General features: G+C 31.9%; 3 protein-coding genes and 1 non-coding gene across 5 annotated transcripts; 2 read left to right on the top strand and 2 right to left on the bottom strand.

The window, feature by feature from the left end:
* The first annotated feature begins 1763 nt into the window (after positions 1-1763).
* Positions 1764-1835, top strand: TRNAT-UGU (transfer RNA threonine (anticodon UGU)). The gene has a single exon. It is a non-coding gene; the product is annotated as a tRNA-Thr (tRNA).
* Positions 1836-4740: 2905 nt separating this feature from the next.
* LOC137832016 (uncharacterized) lies at positions 4741-6394 on the top strand. 2 transcript variants are annotated; one of them, XM_068639970.1, is made up of 2 exons: positions 4741-4891; positions 5215-6394. In XM_068639970.1, the coding sequence occupies exon 2, from the start codon at positions 5278-5280 to the stop codon at positions 6079-6081; it is 804 nt and encodes a 267-aa protein (XP_068496071.1). In that variant the 5' UTR covers positions 4741-4891; positions 5215-5277; the 3' UTR covers positions 6082-6394. The 2 variants fall into 2 exon arrangements, with proteins under 2 accessions (XP_068496071.1, XP_068496081.1); XM_068639980.1 differs by having other exon boundaries at positions 4742-4891; positions 5244-6394.
* An 845-nt stretch (positions 6395-7239) lies between these two features.
* LOC137832007 (gamma-secretase subunit APH1-like) lies at positions 7240-10030 on the bottom strand. Its single transcript, XM_068639958.1, has 6 exons — positions 9724-10030; positions 9374-9529; positions 8716-8801; positions 8305-8430; positions 7869-7996; positions 7240-7611 (listed from the first exon to the last, which is right to left on the bottom strand). Exons 1-6 carry the CDS (start codon positions 9834-9836, stop codon positions 7471-7473), a joined length of 750 nt encoding a protein of 249 aa, XP_068496059.1. The 5' UTR covers positions 9837-10030; the 3' UTR covers positions 7240-7470.
* Positions 10031-11071: 1041 nt separating this feature from the next.
* LOC137827967 (endonuclease III homolog 1, chloroplastic) lies at positions 11072-16442 on the bottom strand. Its single transcript, XM_068634355.1, has 11 exons — positions 16146-16442; positions 15873-16019; positions 15668-15746; positions 15047-15112; positions 14052-14170; positions 13515-13581; positions 12520-12611; positions 12191-12328; positions 12008-12112; positions 11526-11609; positions 11072-11379 (listed from the first exon to the last, which is right to left on the bottom strand). The coding sequence occupies exons 1-11, from the start codon at positions 16392-16394 to the stop codon at positions 11230-11232; spliced, it is 1296 nt and encodes a 431-aa protein (XP_068490456.1). The 5' UTR covers positions 16395-16442; the 3' UTR covers positions 11072-11229.
* Between the last annotated feature and the right edge of the window lie 970 nt (positions 16443-17412).

Raw genomic sequence — 17412 nt, 5'->3', positions numbered from 1 at the left:
ATTGGTTTCTATTTTATAATTTTCTTGTAGTGGTAGCACAGATACTGATAGGGACACGGATACGAAGATACGTAAAATCTCTAAAATGTAGGACACGAGGACACAAATCTATATATATTATATAATTATGAATTATATAAATTGACAAAAAAGATTTATGTACACAAGTATGTTTCAGATTATTTTTTGGAGCAGAAAGATGTTTTTCATGACTGGTTCACAAGGATTTGTTTCTTATTTTTATAATCATAATAAAAATTTATATAATAAAATTTGAATTTTGAGAAAAATAATGTATTTTTTCTTTTTAAAATTGTGTTAGAACTGTAATAGAATTGTCAGAAATCTAACAAATACTTTTTGAATTAAACATTTTATGGATACGTGTCCTACAAGTGTCATACGAGTGTCTATCGGACACCAACACGCCATTTAAGATAAGTGTCCGAGCTTCTTAGACCCTAGCCTTCGTTTGAATTTATTGTTTCTAATTTTCTCCAAAAAAAAAGATATCTATTTGTTTGTTTCCTGTGATGGTGCGAGCTTTGATTTTTTTTTTTCCAATATATTGTGTTTATCAGCGAAAATGTTCACTTCTAATTCAGCCATGTAGGCTTACATTCTTGTTAATATATGCAAATAAATTGGATGGCACATTTACTTTGTGAATTGTGATTTTTAGTTATATCAGTTTATTTTCGTATCTCCAAAATTGAACTATTATTTTGACAGAATTAAATATTATTTTGTTACCACTTTTAGTTATTCTTGGTTGGCCTTTTTATTTATAAATTTAATGTATAAAACATTCTCTCCTCGTTGGTGCTCTTTTTCATTTATTTAATTTTTTTTGGAAGACTCAAGTAATTTTTTCCCCAATTTTTTATTTTCTTTAGAACATCACTGTAAAACATGGATTTGTACCCCCTCAACTTAAAAGAGAAATTGTAAATTACCCTTCTCATTGGACAATCATTATTGATCTTTAAGGGACAACCAATATCACCTTTACAAATTATATATGATTACAAATTTGTGTATAATGCAATCATGATATATCATTTCACATTTTTTGAATAAATTAAATTTTTAAAAAAATACTCAGCCCTTGTACAAAAGAATAAATCCTCTTATGCCTAAAACCCAAACCACTCATTCTAAGGCTTTAAACCTCATAAAAAAAACCTACATCCAACCTGTATTGAAAATGCCTAAAGAATGGCCAAAAACGTGTGCCTAAAAACTGCTATTGGCAGCATCTAGAGAAAGCATGAGCAGCACAAAAAAACATAATCCAGTAGTAAAATCTGGAATATCTATTACAAAGTGGACTTTAAACTTAACTCCGGGTGTCTTGATAAGTCCAAAAAACACTTGTTAAGATAGACTCAAAATGGCTCTGATATCATATTATAAAGTGGACTTTAAGCCTAACTCAACTCCATAAAATCGGATCATGAGGTGAGGTTTACACCCACTTATATATAATGAAATGTCTTAATCTCTAGTCGATGTGAGATCTCCAATAAAATCACTCTCCATAAGGGAAAACCAGCAAGCTCCATCAAAAGGAAACCAAATCCGGGAGTAACTTTCTTTTCATCTGCTATCCGCAGGACTGCACTGGTCCTTACACTTGGTTTTCTTCCAGCATATAATTTCCACTCTGTTTAGCAGAAGCTCCTAGGCACCATTCAGCAGCAACTATGGAGCCTCATTATCTACTGAAACTTCTCCATAACAGCTTAAACCTTTATCAATAAGCCCTTATAGCTCAGTGGTAGAGCGTCAGTCTTGTAAACTGAAGGTCCGTAGTTCGATCCTGCGTGAGGGCAATATGCATGTTATAGAGTTATAAATCTACCAGAAAAATGAAAGGAACCCTACCCTACTAATAGAGGTTCTATAGAAGTAGAATATGTGGTGGATTTTTGTAGTTTTTTTTTTTATCAGAATCTCTATTATATTTATAAGTGTGGAGAGCAGTGTTCCAATCCTTTTAGACACTATATACATAAATGTTTGATGTTTCATAGTTTATAACATGCTGTCTCTTCCAACACAAAACTTATCCTCTCCTACATAATTCTCATCATACTTCTACTCATACATGGCACAATAACCTAATTATACATACACGATTTTGCATCTTCATTTTTACTCCTGGTTGCATTGTTTCACAGAAGAAACCTGGATTATCATCTTCTAAAATCATGTTGCTATAGCTTCCAATTTTTTGGTTGTATCATCTTGTTCCACTCTCTTTTTCATATGCTTCCACTTGTTATGACTTGACATCCTCCTCTCCTTATTGTCTTATCCATATATCTTGCAAAAAAAATCAGTCTCTTGATATTTCTCTCTAGATTAACCTACTCCAGAGTCCTCCATACACATTTTACTCACAAACCTATATCCTATTTGGCCCTTATTTGTTCCTTTCTTTGTAATATTATACCCCACTAAACTATTTTGGCTTTACTATTTATGCTTTACATGCAAAGATTGTATACAGTATGATGGGTCAAAATAGCAGTCTCAATAGGAGAAATTACTATAGAACTTTTTTTATCGAGGTTCATGCTTTTTGTTGCGTCACACTAAAAATTTCTTTCTGAAAACTTATTTTGTAGTTATTGTGACTATTTTTCTTTGCTTGAATCCCAACAGCTAGTCAAGAAAGAAGGGTTATCAATGTTCACATGAACACAAATAAAGAACTAACGAAAGAAATGGTGACAGAAAAAGGTAAAGTACTGATTTTGCAACAGAAAAATGAATTTGACATGGAAGATCAAATGGAACTTGTATTTTGGATAAATGTTAACTAGCAATTATTTAGTTTTTAAATTTAGTAGAAAAACTTTGATCGTTAATTAGATATCTATTTAAAAATTAATTTAAATTTTTTTTTTAATTTTTAAATAGTCTCTAATTTAGTTATTATTGTAATTAATTATTTTAATTTTTAAAAATTGGTAGCGTTCTTTTCTTATTCATCACAGTGTGGTAGGAAATAATCTTCCAACTGTTATCACATTTCTTATAAGAAAAGCTAAGATTTACCTATCATAAAGTATGGAAAATAATATTTTGAGAATTCTTAGAGTTGACTTTATAAATAAATATATATAATAAAAGATATTTAAAATTAAATAATATGAAATATTAAAATAATAGTATAGAAAATTGTAACACAAATATATTATCAAATGCTTATTTATTCTTCTTTTCTTTCTTTTGTTCAACCTTTTATAGTTTTGCTACCTTTTCTGCTTTAAACAGTGATTAGGAAGTGATAGATTCATACCAGTAAATAGTGTTTCTCTCAGTTTATTATTTAAATAACATAGCACAAAAATATAAATATAAATTTTTGAAATACTCAAAATATCTAAATTTCGAAATACTCTTAAAATTGTAGTATATCGTATAACAAGAAAGGAAGAATGGCTTTTACAAATTTTGGTTGTACGGGAGGAATGAAGAGAGGAAATAAGTGAATTTAAGAGAAGAAATTTACCATTTTGTGATAGAGAAGAATCTGAATAACTTTGTTATAAAACTTAAGAGTTTTATTTTGTATGTTACGCAGAATCATAAATGAAAAAAAAATTAATTCCCATAAAAAAAACATGTTTGTGCCTCATATATACATAAGTTACATGTGTTTATGGTTTTATTCATTTTTATGTCAAGTTTTGTACTATAAGCTCTCTATATATAATTATCAATATTATATCTAAACAACATTATTAGATGATATTTGAAATTTTCCTAATAGTTCTTACAGATAAAAATAGCATAAATAGATAAACATTTTAATGTAGAATAAATTTAACAAATTTTTTAATAAAATAATATATAATTGTAATATTTAATCTTTATGGAGACTGCTATTTTCCTGTTGAGGCTTGTGGACAAAAACTTGTAAACATGCATAATATTCTCTCCATGTTGTTTTGTTTTTGTGCACATTATTCAGTGACTCTGTTATCACAATGCGGTGCCTTTTGGTCGTTATTGGATGCCCAAAATTTGTTTTATTTTGGATTTCGTTTAACAAAAATTAAATAAAAACTAAAGCACTACAAAGGAGGGAAATTACTATCAGTATATTTTTTATTTGAATTAAATACAGAAAAAAATTAGAAAGTACAAAATTAGAGAAGAGAAAGTTAGAAAGAACAAAAGAACAGAGGATACAAATAAAAATATTTCGATATATTTTTAGTTGATATAATGTAATGATAGTTTTATTACATATCCTATAAACAAAATAGTTTTATTTTTTTATATAGAGTGACACTGTTTTTCCCCCTAGTTGTCATAAAATGTTTGATCAGATTAAAATAAGGTTTACACCTATAAAGAAAGGGACTGAGAAATGGATTGTGGATTCAAATTATCTATAAACTGAAACAAACTGTTAATAACTAACTTTTACTGATAAAGAAGAAAATAAGTGTGGTTTGTAGAAAAAAGGTGTGAAAAGTCAGTGCCCCTTGTGAACTTTGAGTGGGGAACTAAAATAAAATTAGTGAAATGAAAAATGGTCTGATCATAGTCTTCAACAATTAATCAATGGCCAACAATGAGTGGACCATTAAATCCACCAATGGAGTTTACTTACGAGACATCAACATGGCTAGTGAGAGCACAAAACTCCAAATTTTTCCCAGTGTTTTGTTTTTGGTTGAATTTCTAACACTACAATACAAGTAAAAGACAGTGTTCTACCTTTTCATCTTTGCTATTTAAACATTGTGCTCTATTCTCTCTGGGCATTTTCTTTCACCCAAACCTTATTTTCTTCATTTCTCATTCTCTCAAAATCCCTTTCTTTGATCGAACTCAAAACATGAGGTGTGGTTTCCAGAGTAGAAGCAAGGTAATGGGTTTTAGAAGCAGTTTTTTTCTTCCATGTGATTTTTTTTCACTATGCCTGCATCTGTCCTAGATTGCACTTGGTGAATTGGGTTTGTATATTTCTTTTGTCATCAAATTAAAATCCAAAGGCTAAAACATTTCCCCAATAAACAGTTGGTAGAACCTCTTTTGAGTGGCTTATGATTTTCTTTCAATCTCAGTTCATAATGTTTGTAATGAGTGTTATGCTTTAAATTAGATGCTGATTTGAAAATTCTTACCTTGTATATTTTCTTGACTTTTCTCTTTCCTTTGTGATCTTAAAACAAAAATGTATCCTCAAAGGACAATCTCTGATAAGTCCAATTTAGCAGTGAGTAACTGTTATTAACAAAAAGAGCTACTACAATGAGTTTGACTGGAACTGTGAATGATGCAACTGCTACAAATTCTCCTTGTGGCTGCTCTGAGACCTCAGGATCAGGGTCTTGTTGTGGATCTTCATCTAACAACAGTCCAACTCATCTTTGCATCAAGTGTGACTTCAGCTGTGATTCTTTACTCGCTCTTGATAGTGAAGACTCCGAGTGGATATCAGATTCCAAGTCTTACCATGGATTGTCATCTGAGAACCCTTCAACTCCTCTAAGGGCCAATGGAATACAGTGTGTGAGATCAGAAGATGATATCTCAGTGGAGCATCTTTTAGAAATTGAAGACATGCAAGAGTTTAGTACTGATGGACCACTCTTTTGGCCATATGAAGGGAAATGCAGCTGGAGTTTTGAGGAATCCTGGAGCCAGTTTTGTATCTCACCTAGGGGAGGGCTTGTGTTTGGTTCTAAATCAATGACACCAAGGATAAAGGAAAGTGGTAGTAAAGGCCATGAAAGTGTATGCACTGTAAGATCTGAACCTTATGTGTCATCTAAAAGTTCAGCAGAGATGGTAACTCCAGAGTTGAATGATGAGAAAGTTGCATTGAAAGGCACAAAAGATGACAACAAAATGTTATGTGTAGACAAGACTCTTATTAATGAGGACCATGAGTCAAATTGTGACATTCTATTGGTTAGAGAAGGTTTTTGCTTGGATCAAGAGGCCGAGATTTCAATCGAGACATTGGTGGGGCTCAAGGAGTTTGATGGACGTGAAGGGCTTGATTCAGAGTTTAATGGCGATGTGTTCATGCTGGAGCTCCAAACAGGGTGAATAGCAGAGTTACCATGAATTTTTTATAAGACCCTGCTACTTTGTATGGTAAAGCCCAAGGTAAACTTCCTCAAAATACAATTGAAGAAGCATATACCTTATCCTTTTTTGGTAGAAGGATACCTTAGTGCAGAGTCACTGGGTAAAAACAGGTGACATTTTCTATTCCAGCGGAAAAAGTTGGGTTGGTGATTTTGACCAGTGCTGATGCACTAGCACTGTGCACACTTCCATATTCAGTTGCCCAATATTTGTCATACTGATTTATATTGTATTATTTCATTTAATACAATATTTAAAAATGATTACAAAATTATAATTTTTTTAGCTTAGTTGTTAAAATAATTAATCATTTAAAATAAATTAAAATAGGATAATATACATATACACACATTTCAAATTATCAATTACATACTATCTTTTAATTCCTAATTGTTAACTTTTTAATAAAATTATATGATAATTTAATTCATTAGGGGAAAGAATTATCAATTACACACATTTCAAATTTCCAAAATTACTCTACCTAATTGTTATTGAACAAAACTAAAATTCAGTTTTATAATTACTTTAGGAATTATTTTTTATTAAAAGTCTCAACAAGCTGTGCTTGGGAAAGAGCTGGTGAGGTATTGCCATTGTTTCCAAAAATCCTTCCCCTAAAACTATTTTTATGTGTCTCTTGGGTGTAACATTTCCATCTGAAAAATATATTTCACACCTGGCATTGAATTTGAAACACATAATTAACTAGCTGATTCTTTAAGTAACTGTGATTAAATTCAAGGAAATAACGCATTTAATACTCTCAGTAATATACCCAATTAACATTTCACAAAATTAAAATTCAAAACACTATGTCCAAAATTAATTTATAGAAACATGTTAATTTATTTTTATGAAGAAACTAAATTCTAGCATGTTAATTTATTTTTCAACTTATATACATGTTAATTTTAGTTTATGGAGAAACTAAATTCTACTTTTTCTTGTAAAAAAAGCTCATGAAGAAGCTAATTTTATTTTCTTTTTCTAAATGAACTCATGAAGATACTAAATTCAATTTTTTTTTCTCTTTTAAAAGGAACTTACGGAAAAATTCGTTGACACATGTTAACCTTCTAGATTTTCATTTTCTAAATACTAAACGACCAAGACTTCAACAAACTGGCTTCTGCAACTAAAACATGAATAAGCCTAATTACAACGATGAGTAAAACAGAGAAATACAAAAAGTTGACTTTAGGCCCCGCACATTGTAAGAAAATGGGAGCATGGAATCAAGGAAACACCTTTTGTGCATTATAACTTCTAATATCTTCCGTATTCCAACGGGTATGGCGAGCATTAAGCAACTATAGGGAGACTTTTTACAAAGATTATCAATTACTATGAGTGACCTGGCCTGATTGGGTTTTCTGTCAATCTTCTCCAAACCATCCTCCCACAATGAGCCAAGGTCAAGATTGCAGTGAAATAAAGAAGAGGAATGCCAACAGCGCAACCACCAGGCGCCAAATTCACCAGTGTCTGAATAAGGAAACAGCAAGTCAATGAAAACAATGTAGTATTAATTGAAGGCAAAATTAATAAAAAATCAGTTACATTCCAAAATCTCAATTCATAAATATAATTCACAGTATATCCAGGGGACCTTTTATTATTACAGTTTTCATGTTTTCTGAAACCTATTAAAATTCAAGCAGAGAGGCACCACTAGTGATGGCTGGTTACTAGTTACTCATTTGTAAATTTTAGAAAATATAATGCAAAGAGTGAGATCTTACCACCATTCCTGCAACAATGTGAACAATAGGAACAAAATATCTATCCACTTTGTTCCCCTCTGTGTACCCATTAAATGCGATGACCATTGAGAATGTGTGGATTGTGACAAATGCAAGAGCAATACTTGCTGCAATGTATATAAAAAACGGTGAACTAATTGGAGAAGTTAAATACTAAAAATATCATATCTCAATTTGAAAGAGAGAAAATATCAGAGCTATTGCTGCTGTTTATATATAAAAACAGTCTTATCTTAATGGGAGGAAAACGCTATTAAAGGTTCTCATGAGGCAACTCTAATCCAAACTCTATATACACTCACATTAATGAGTATGCAATAAATCCTTAGATGGCAAAGTTTTCAAAAGTTTGAAGCTGTCAAATCCCATCTTAATCATATACATGCATACAACAACCAGCGGTGGGAAAACTCACCAGAAAGAAGGAAAAATGGAACTTTTGAACACCTGCCAACAAAATATGTTGCTGGACCAAATGCAGGAGTTAATAGGCTGATGCAGAAGAACACAGCATGGGCAACACCATGACCCAACCCACCAGCTGTGAAAAAAAAATCCAATATACATTTTACTAAAAAATCACAGTTTATCGTTCACAATATAGATCATATACCAAAAGGAAAATGTCTTTTTTCAGTAGCATCTTAACAAGTTATTCATTTTATCATACAACTAAATTAAATAAAGGATCCAGTTAATCGCCAAAACAAAGGGATTATCATCAAGGTTATTTTAGGAGCTGACAAAAGCAAATAGCTAATAAACTAATATAAAATTGATCAAACAAATGCAATCTTCATAGGCATGAAAGCCTCCATTTTCTTACCCAGAGCAATCAGCATCTTATCTGTCAGGTGAAGATGTGGTTTTGATACTCTGTCAGCAAAGGCGTCTAACATGTCTTCTAACCTCCTACAAAATATCAACAGGAAAATAAAATAGAATAAATAATTCAGACACAAAAGGAAAAACCAACATTGGTATAGCATATAAAATAAAACAGTCTGTACAAAATTGTTAGATACTTCCTCCATCATATTGTAAAATAGTTTCTAAAAGCATAAAATGATAACAAGGTTAAATTATAAACTCAGTGTTTATATCCAAAACTATTTTCGTTTTAGTCCCTGCAAGACAGTTGTTCACAATTTAGCTCTTACTGTTTATCAAAGTTATAACAGTGTTAGAACCAAAGCAAGAACCGGTAGGGACCAAAGCATAGAATTTTTAATGTAGGAAGGAACTAAAATGAGGACTAATTTTTTTCATGTAGATTCTAAAATGAAAAAAAAGTATCAATTTCTTCATATAAGAGTAAAATGTAGATTTTACTTTCTACATATAAAGGGACTAAAATGAAAAATGATGAGGTGTAGGAACCATATTTTTATTTTAACCTAACAACAGTATCACGGCATTTGAGAAGAAAACAACATGAATGGATGCAACAACTTACAGCAGAGCAATCAGCAATATAAGCTTACTTGTATATTTTCCATAAGAACAGCCTGAGGCCTTCTTGAAAAGCAACAGATGAGAATATAAGAATTGCAAAAGGCCACCAAGCAGTTGTATTTAGGGGCAAAAAGCCCCTCCATATTCCAGACAGCACAATCAAACTAATGAGCCACAACAGTGTACTGCATTCACAAATTAAATCAACAGAAAAAAAAACTCATAAGAATAAGCCAATAGACTAATCATAAAACCCTAACTCGCGTAGAAGAGTAACTAATGGAGCATGCTATTACATGGCGAGGGTGAATTGCGATAATGCATGGCACAGCGTTTGTGGTTACGTGAGATCAAGCGAAAAGAAATGGAGCATGCGTACCTGGAGAGAACGGTGAGAATGAGGAAGGGCTTTTTGGAAATGACGGAAATGAAGAGGGAGAGAGAGGGCCCTAACGCTACCAGAGCGTAACCGATTCCTGCTGCTACCGTCATCTCTCTCTCTCTCTCTCTCTTTCTAAGGAACAGAATCTGAGAAGTAACAATCACTTCCCAAACTCCTCTGCTCGGCTCCTCCACTCGATGAACACCGAGTCACTCATCTTCTGATCCGAATCGCTATTCCGGTCGTTACAAAACCATATTTCACTTTTGGGCCTAACTGTAAACATCTGGGCTAAATCAAGAACAAAAAGCCCACAATAGCCTCCACTTGATGGCAATCTCTTCCTCCACCTCCATAGCTTCTTCCGCATCTCCATAAATCTTTTAATTCCAAAAATATCCTTCAGAAAAAGATTTTTTCTTTTTTTATTTTCGAATTGAATAATTTGTACACCTTTCAAATTTTAAAATTAAAAATACAAAATTGTATCTTAAATTATAGAATTTACAATATGTTTTTTAAGTTTAAAAATACATTCCAAATTTTATAATTGGAAAGACATTTTCTTGTATTCCAAAATTTAATAAAAGGTATTTTTTGGATTTAAAAATACATTATAAATTCTAAAATTCAAAATTTTAGAGTCCAGATAAATGAAAAGAGGAATGTTAACAAAGAAGATGAAAAAAAAAAGTTATCATTTTATTTCTTCTATGAATTACAGAAAGAAAACATGGAGGTGAAGTTTGATTTATACTTAGCTCTGAAATTAGTACACGAATAGAGCATATTTAATTTCTATAATTGATTCCAATTAAAATAACTAATAATTATTTGCAACTTTTCAAATTTTGTATGTGACTTTAGAAGACAGGCACTTATGGTATTTGAGTATTAAAAGGTTCTAGGACACTCTTTATTCTTTTGCTATTAATTAAAATTTCTTAAAAATTATAAATTTTCACTTAGTAAAAAGTTATAGGACACTCTTTATCTTAGATGTGATTTCTAATAAATCTTAACGAATAAGAGTTGAGACTCATTAAAAATATTCGAGTATTAAAAAAACCAATTTTGATTACATCGATATTTAAATATTTTGATGCTATAAGTTAATAGAAAAATTCTGTACATATTTTTTATTAAATGCCAAAACTATTTAATGTTATTTCAATTGAAAATTAACATGTTAAATTAAAATTAAACATATACAAATTTTCCAAAACATAACGTTGATTGCTATATCAATGTGATGAAGTCTTCATTATGTGGGCAAAGAGACATACACAAATCAAAATTGGATGAATTTTAGTTTCTGCACAAAATAAAAAAGATAGAAAAAATATAAAAAATTCAAGGCTTATAAAACCCCCAAAGTTTCAGATAATCCAACGGTGAATATACTTGGAAATATGTATGTGCATGTCAAAATAGTGACCAAAAAAGGAACCCAATTCCACAAAAAATGGTTAAAGCTTAGTGTGTTTTTGGGAGTGGTGAATGTTAGGGCTTCTTGTTCAGCCCGGGCTTTTTAGACTTGGAAGATGGGCTTGAGTTTGAGGTCTCCTTGAAGGCTGAAGGACACAAGTCTCTTACACTGCATTCTCCACAACGAGGTCTTAGAGGTGTACAAATTGTTTGTCCAAATCCTACCTGTTATATTCAAGCCACAAAAATAAATTTACCATATCAAATTCACTAATGAAACAAAACATACCAAATTAGAACAAGAAAAATCAATATGAATGAGTAATACAACAAATTGTTCAAGTAGGACTTTGAGAATGAATTGGACGTACCAATAGAGGGTTTATTGGAACCCATTCTTCCTTTGGAAGCCACCGTTGCAGTGACTCTCTTGTCTCTTCAGGTGTTGAAGTTTTCTAGCAATTTGAAGAAGATTGGTAACTTTCATTTGTGACCATTAGACAGAGTGAGAAGAGAAACTAAATCCAAACCAATTGAAAGAGATTATGTGTTATATAGCTGCTGACTAAAATTGAATACTTTCAGACATGCTACAAATGTCACATTCTTTTGTTCGTTTGCTACTATAAATGTGATAGTTTCTGATATGATTATTAAACAGAGAATATTCATTCCATAAAATGTCTTCATATACATGTAGAAAATAAGTTGCATAACATAACTTTTTCTCCTAAAAGAAGCAAATCTAATGAAGTTCATTACAGCTGCACCTGTCCCAAGATGTTGCATGCAAGAACAAATAAATCAAGAATGCCCCATACATAAAATGTGGACATGCCAAACTTAAAGGAACCTGATTTGTGCCCAATCTTGAGACCCACCCAAGCCGGTTGCAAATGCGGTGGACATGAGTATCTACACATATCCCTTGGACATTGTTCCATCCAGCATTCATAACCTAATGTGCACTAACAAGATTTAGCTTCTGAAATCTGATGAAACATGGTGCTTGAATTAGAGAGGTGGTTACACATACCAAATGAGCCATCTTAGGACCAATGCCTGGAAGTAACAGCAGTTGGTCAATTGAGCTAGGTATGTCTCCGTGGTACTTCATGAGACAAATATTTGCAATTTTTTTCAAGTTAGTGGCTTTTCTTGTATAAAACCCAACCTGGAAAAGATGCACAAATGTACAAGCATAATTACATTACAGAATGAAGCATAACCAAACAGAACTTGAATTGATAACATGCAAGCTGAGGACATGCAGGAAGTTTCACAAGTATCTTTCAGCTGCCACTTAAATTCAAATTATTTGAATCACAAGAGAGGCAGTAACTTCATAAGAAACAAGGAACATACAGGGTAAATCAACTTTTTGATGGTCTCTTCATCAACATTATTGATTGCTTCGGGGGTAAGCAGATCATTTTGAAGAAGGCGTTGAATTGCTCCTATTCTTAAAAAAAACACTTGTAACAGAACTGTAGTTGAAGCATGACAAACATTTTCAAGCAACTACCAAGTATGAACTACATACATTAACACTGATGGTAAACAAAATCTTGGGGGCAAATGTACAACATGGCCAAAATATTTGTTTAAATTACCAATTAATTTGCAATACAGAATTCAATCTATATCAACATACATAGATAATATCCATTTTTGCTAGCGCTTCCCTCCCTTGACTACTTCCTTCTACTACTTATTATGTCGTGTTTTATAAAAAAAGATATATGTTCAAATCTCCTGTATTTTCTTTCTTTTTTGTCCTAGTAATATGTTGCCATCTTATAGGTTGTTGGAAACACCCTTTTAGTCTTATACCATCATAAATCATAAGAAATGCTCTATCAATGTTCATTTAAATTACTTCAAATGAGGAGAGGCTTGTTTGCGTTTAACTTACATACAAATCCGCTTTTAACAGCATAAAAGATGTTGGTAACCGGGATTACACACATGCAAGCCTACCAATCTTTCAAGCTCTCTCAGAACTTTAAAACACCAGCATATTGAACTTATTATTACCCAAATCCAAGCCAACCTAAATTCAACCCAAAAAAAGCCACACAAAGTCATTACTTTCTATACATTAATAATCTCATTTTAACCAATATTTTCAGTTTCTCTATATTTTCCATCTCAATAAGTTGACATAAGAAACTTCTGCTACTCTAAAATATTTTACATGTGGCAAGTCAATGCTTCCAACCTCATATGTCCATAAGGTAAGAGTGCTTTGGGTATTTGATAAAAAAAACAGAACATTATCATCTTAGAAATGTACAAAACCCAGGAAACTTATCAACAATATTTTTTAACTATAAACTTCAGAAGGCATACATACTCACCATGAGTAACAGGATCCTTTGTTTGGCTAGATAATAGAGAAGATACCAGGACAGCAAATCTTCTCTCCTATGCACGTAGAAATTTTGATAAGGTTAAACTTGTTCACATCATGCTTCATACAAAATATAGAAGTTAAATGAATAACAATGTTCCTGAAATCATAACAACAATATAAGAAGAAATTTATCTTTCAAAAAGGCCATAAAAGTATGAGAAGCCAACCAATCTATTCAATACAAGATTACACAGATGACTAACTAGTTTGGTCATCAACTCATCATCATCATCATCATCATCATCTACTAATTGAATGAGTAATTGCTATACTCGTTGATGAATGACTATTGGAATTGTCAAATAGACAGCATTCACCGTGTTGTCTTTTTCTACCCCAAAAAGTTGTTTGGCAAGCCATATTCTATTCAATGTTTCTTTAGCAATCACTTTCCCTCAAAAGTAACAACACAGAAACCAATAAATAAACCTTAAATTTTCATCATAGATCAAATTAACAGCAGTAGAATACTTAGCCAGACCTTGGGAGGTAGTGTATCACCAGCTTTCTCACATCCCATAGTATCCACTGGTGCATCAGCAGAACTCCTCATTTTGCGAATCCCCTCCAGCACCTTTTCCCAGTGGGCAGGTGATTTACCTATATTGTACATGAACTAAATAATTTAAACTCAACCAAAAATAGATTGGAAGTAAATTAGTAACAAATTAATATGCTAACAAAATTATTTCGACAATTAAATGTTAATTTCCAGGTAAAAACTAAATAGTGTACACTTCATTAAATACATTCCTGAAAAAAAAATATGGAGTTTCATCAACAGGAAAAAACAGAGTACTTGAATATACATAAGGAGACATGAAATAAAAAATGAAAAATTCAGCTAAATCTCAGCTTTAAATTCATATGTTTACTACTTTACTACATAATTGCTTGTTTATGCATTTAAGTACTCTGGTAAACACAAAGTATTTGAGTGCATACACAAACATTGCTGAACTAGCGAGAGTCTGCTTGGCTACATTAATTATTTCCTAGGTCCCCCAGATTCAACAATTTTAAAAGCATTGTATTTAAAACCTTTTTAAGGAAAATCCTGTAATTAAAACGAACTAAGTTTGATCTAAAGGGGAAAGATATTTTTAAAAAGGAAGCAAAAGTTCCAAGTTTCAATTTTCAGTACTATTAATTACTGCTTCACAAGATTGACACACACAATTAGAATTTTGCTCAAGTATTAATGCATTTGAAACAAATTAATACCAAGGCAAAATATATGTCAACATAATTATCAACCTCATCATCCTATCAGAAGTAACTAAATTTTGATATCCCTATTGCTCTAAAATATTTACTTTTGACACAAAATAATCGATTGAAAGCAATGTTTCTCCCTAAAACTGTTTTCCCAATATAGAGAGGGAGGAAAGAATCCAGATTACTTTCCTTAATAAGCAAACACCTAAAAGACTGGCATGTTGCACAACTATAAACCTAATCATTTCTAATTCTTACCACCAGGTCTAGTTGAAGCAACTTCACTTGCCACTGAAGCCACATCTGATTCCATTTCAGATTTCCCTGGAAGAAGAACTATTAGTATGAGAACTCATTCCTTCAATCAGAATATTTAACATGAGAATGTTTGGTTACTACAGTGAGTAACTAGGCAGGCTGTGTCAAACACATTCATGCAAACATCTGATTCTAACCCTGGTTGAATATGATAGAAAATTAAAAAGGAGCAATCACCTGCGCTGCTTAGTGTACACCAATATAAGTTAACTAATTCCAAGATACAAAACAGCTAATAAAATAAGCATCAGCATTGTCAAATTATTACATTTGTACCTTTCAAACTCATTCATATGTTCTATTCCTTTTCTATTATGGGTAATCACATATTCTTCCTTCTATAACACACCATAAATCGGCTCAGTTTATTTTCAGATCACTACAGTAGTAAATGAAAAATTCATAATACTTCTAATAAAGGACCATGTAGCTGTTGTGAAATTAAGTATGCAAAGCACATAAAAGATTACGCCGTAAATAAATGGTTCAACATGCCATAAGTGAAAACAGGGAATATCAATCAACATTGTAAACAAAACTGAAGGGGAAAAAGGTACTGACTACGCCGAGTCAATTCATTTCCTCCACAGTACGCAAAATCTTCGATTTCTGGAAGGCCAAACTTCTGTGTAACCGGAACCTGATCATATAACTCGTTGCAAGTCAAAAACCTTATTATAACAACACGAAGAGCCCATGATTCATAACTCAGACACCCATTGATCCATCTATGCAGAAACAAGAGAAATTATGGAAAAGTTGAGACCTTGTGATCCTGGGTTGAGGGAAGATGGTCTTCTTCTTCAAGTTTGACAGCCATTTTTCTGGGATTTTTATTTCTCCTGACAAAGACGCGAGCTTTGGAGTGGGAAGCTTCAATAAAGGAAGTGGCTGAGTTGGGTGTAACCGGGACCTGATCATATAACTCATTGCAAGTCAAAAACCTTATTATAACAACTCGAAGAGCCCATGATTCATAACTCAGACACCCATTGATCCATTTATGCAGAAACAAAATAAACTATGGAAAAGTTGAGACCTTGTGATCCTGGGTTAACGGAAGATGGTCTTCTTCTTCAAGTTTAACAGCCATTTTTCTGGGTTTTTTATTTCTCCTGACAAAGACGCGAACTTTGGAGTTGGAAGATTCAACAAAGGAAGTGGGTGTGTTGGGATTTGGGGGAGTGACTTTGCAAAAGGGTCGAGTTTTCTCAGACATGATGATGCCCAAAGGAGGAGAAACTGAAACGACCAGTGATCGATTTGAGAGTTGTTGTATCAGAGACATTTTTATCTTTTGTTGATGAAAATAATTTTTGCTTGTATTTTCAAAAATATGTTTCTTCTTTCTCTCCTTTTTCACTCTTTCCCCATTCCCTAAATTTCTCTTATTTTTTAAAATTAGTCTTCAATAAATAAAAAATTCCAAAATGCATTGAAGATCGCCACTAGTTTTAGTTAAAATTCAATGAACATATATTGAATTGGTCTGAAACTTTCAATTCATGAACCTTAGAGAAGAGAAATAAAGGTCTTATTTTTATTCAAGTACTACAAGATCTATAATTCCAGAAGATTGGGATTATGTTCATCAACAAAATTTCAAAGTGAAGTTTGAGTGAGTTGCATGATGATGATGAGAAGGTTGTGGAAGGAAGGTGGAAAATCGTAAGAAGATGGTTTATATTCCTTATTTAACCAAAACCTTAAATAAGACTCAAGAGAAATCGGAATCTATTATTTTAAAAACTTATGCTATATATAATATGTTAGTTTTAATGATATTTGTTAAATTTATTTATGTCTATTAATATGTTAAAGGAATTTAACTTAAATTCCTTTTTCTCATTATTTGTTATGGGTTTTCTTTCACTCATTTTGATTTTTTCTTTTATGTATTTTTCTTTATTTATTTTTACTTTTTTTTTTCATATCCTTTCTTTAATTCATTTTGGCTTTTTCTTTCGTGTACAACCTTTCAGGGCATAACTTAGTTCACGTAAGAATTTTGGCTGAATTTGCTGAAAATCACCATATTGCATAGTTGAGTAAAACACTCTATCGTGCTTTATTTGAAAGTTTGGTGTTTTGGCATATATTCTCACTAATGTTTCTTATTCACTCGTGAAAGCATGTGAATGTGAATTTGTTACTTAATATCTTACATTGCATTCAAATGCATATAAATAGGTGTGTTAGTGCACAACATCCCACAATTCATTGTTTCCTTTTTTTTTTATTTAATAGATAAGTGACGTCCATATCATCAAATAAAAATTAAATTTATTTTGTAACTTAAGAGTCTC

Source organism: Phaseolus vulgaris, chromosome 11 (genome assembly GCF_000499845.2).
Source record: "Phaseolus vulgaris cultivar G19833 chromosome 11, P. vulgaris v2.0, whole genome shotgun sequence".
Taxonomy (NCBI): domain Eukaryota; kingdom Viridiplantae; phylum Streptophyta; class Magnoliopsida; order Fabales; family Fabaceae; genus Phaseolus; species Phaseolus vulgaris.
The sequence above is the reverse complement of the archived record's forward strand: the minus strand, read 5'-3'. Positions and strand labels throughout refer to the sequence as shown.

Bases quoted from the DNA above. Each gene is read 5' to 3' on its own strand.
- LOC137832007 (XM_068639958.1), bottom strand. From the start codon at position 9,836: ATGACGGTAGCAGCAGGAATCGGTTACGCTCTGGTAGCGTTAGGGCCC. The intron at 8,802-9,373 runs GTAAGCTTATAT...GATATTTTGTAG, and splicing joins TTCTTATGGAAAATATACAA to GAGGTTAGAAGACATGTTAG. The intron at 8,431-8,715 runs GTAAGAAAATGG...TTTTTTTCACAG, and splicing joins TAAGATGCTGATTGCTCTGG to CTGGTGGGTTGGGTCATGGT.
- LOC137827967 (XM_068634355.1), bottom strand. From the start codon at position 16,394: ATGTCTCTGATACAACAACTCTCAAATCGATCACTGGTCGTTTCAGTT. The intron at 12,113-12,190 runs GTATGTGTAACC...AGTGCACATTAG, and splicing joins GTCCTAAGATGGCTCATTTG to GTTATGAATGCTGGATGGAA. The intron at 11,380-11,525 runs GTACGTCCAATT...TGAATATAACAG, and splicing joins TTCCAATAAACCCTCTATTG to GTAGGATTTGGACAAACAAT.
- LOC137832016 (XM_068639970.1), top strand. From the start codon at position 5,278: ATGAGTTTGACTGGAACTGTGAATGATGCAACTGCTACAAATTCTCCT.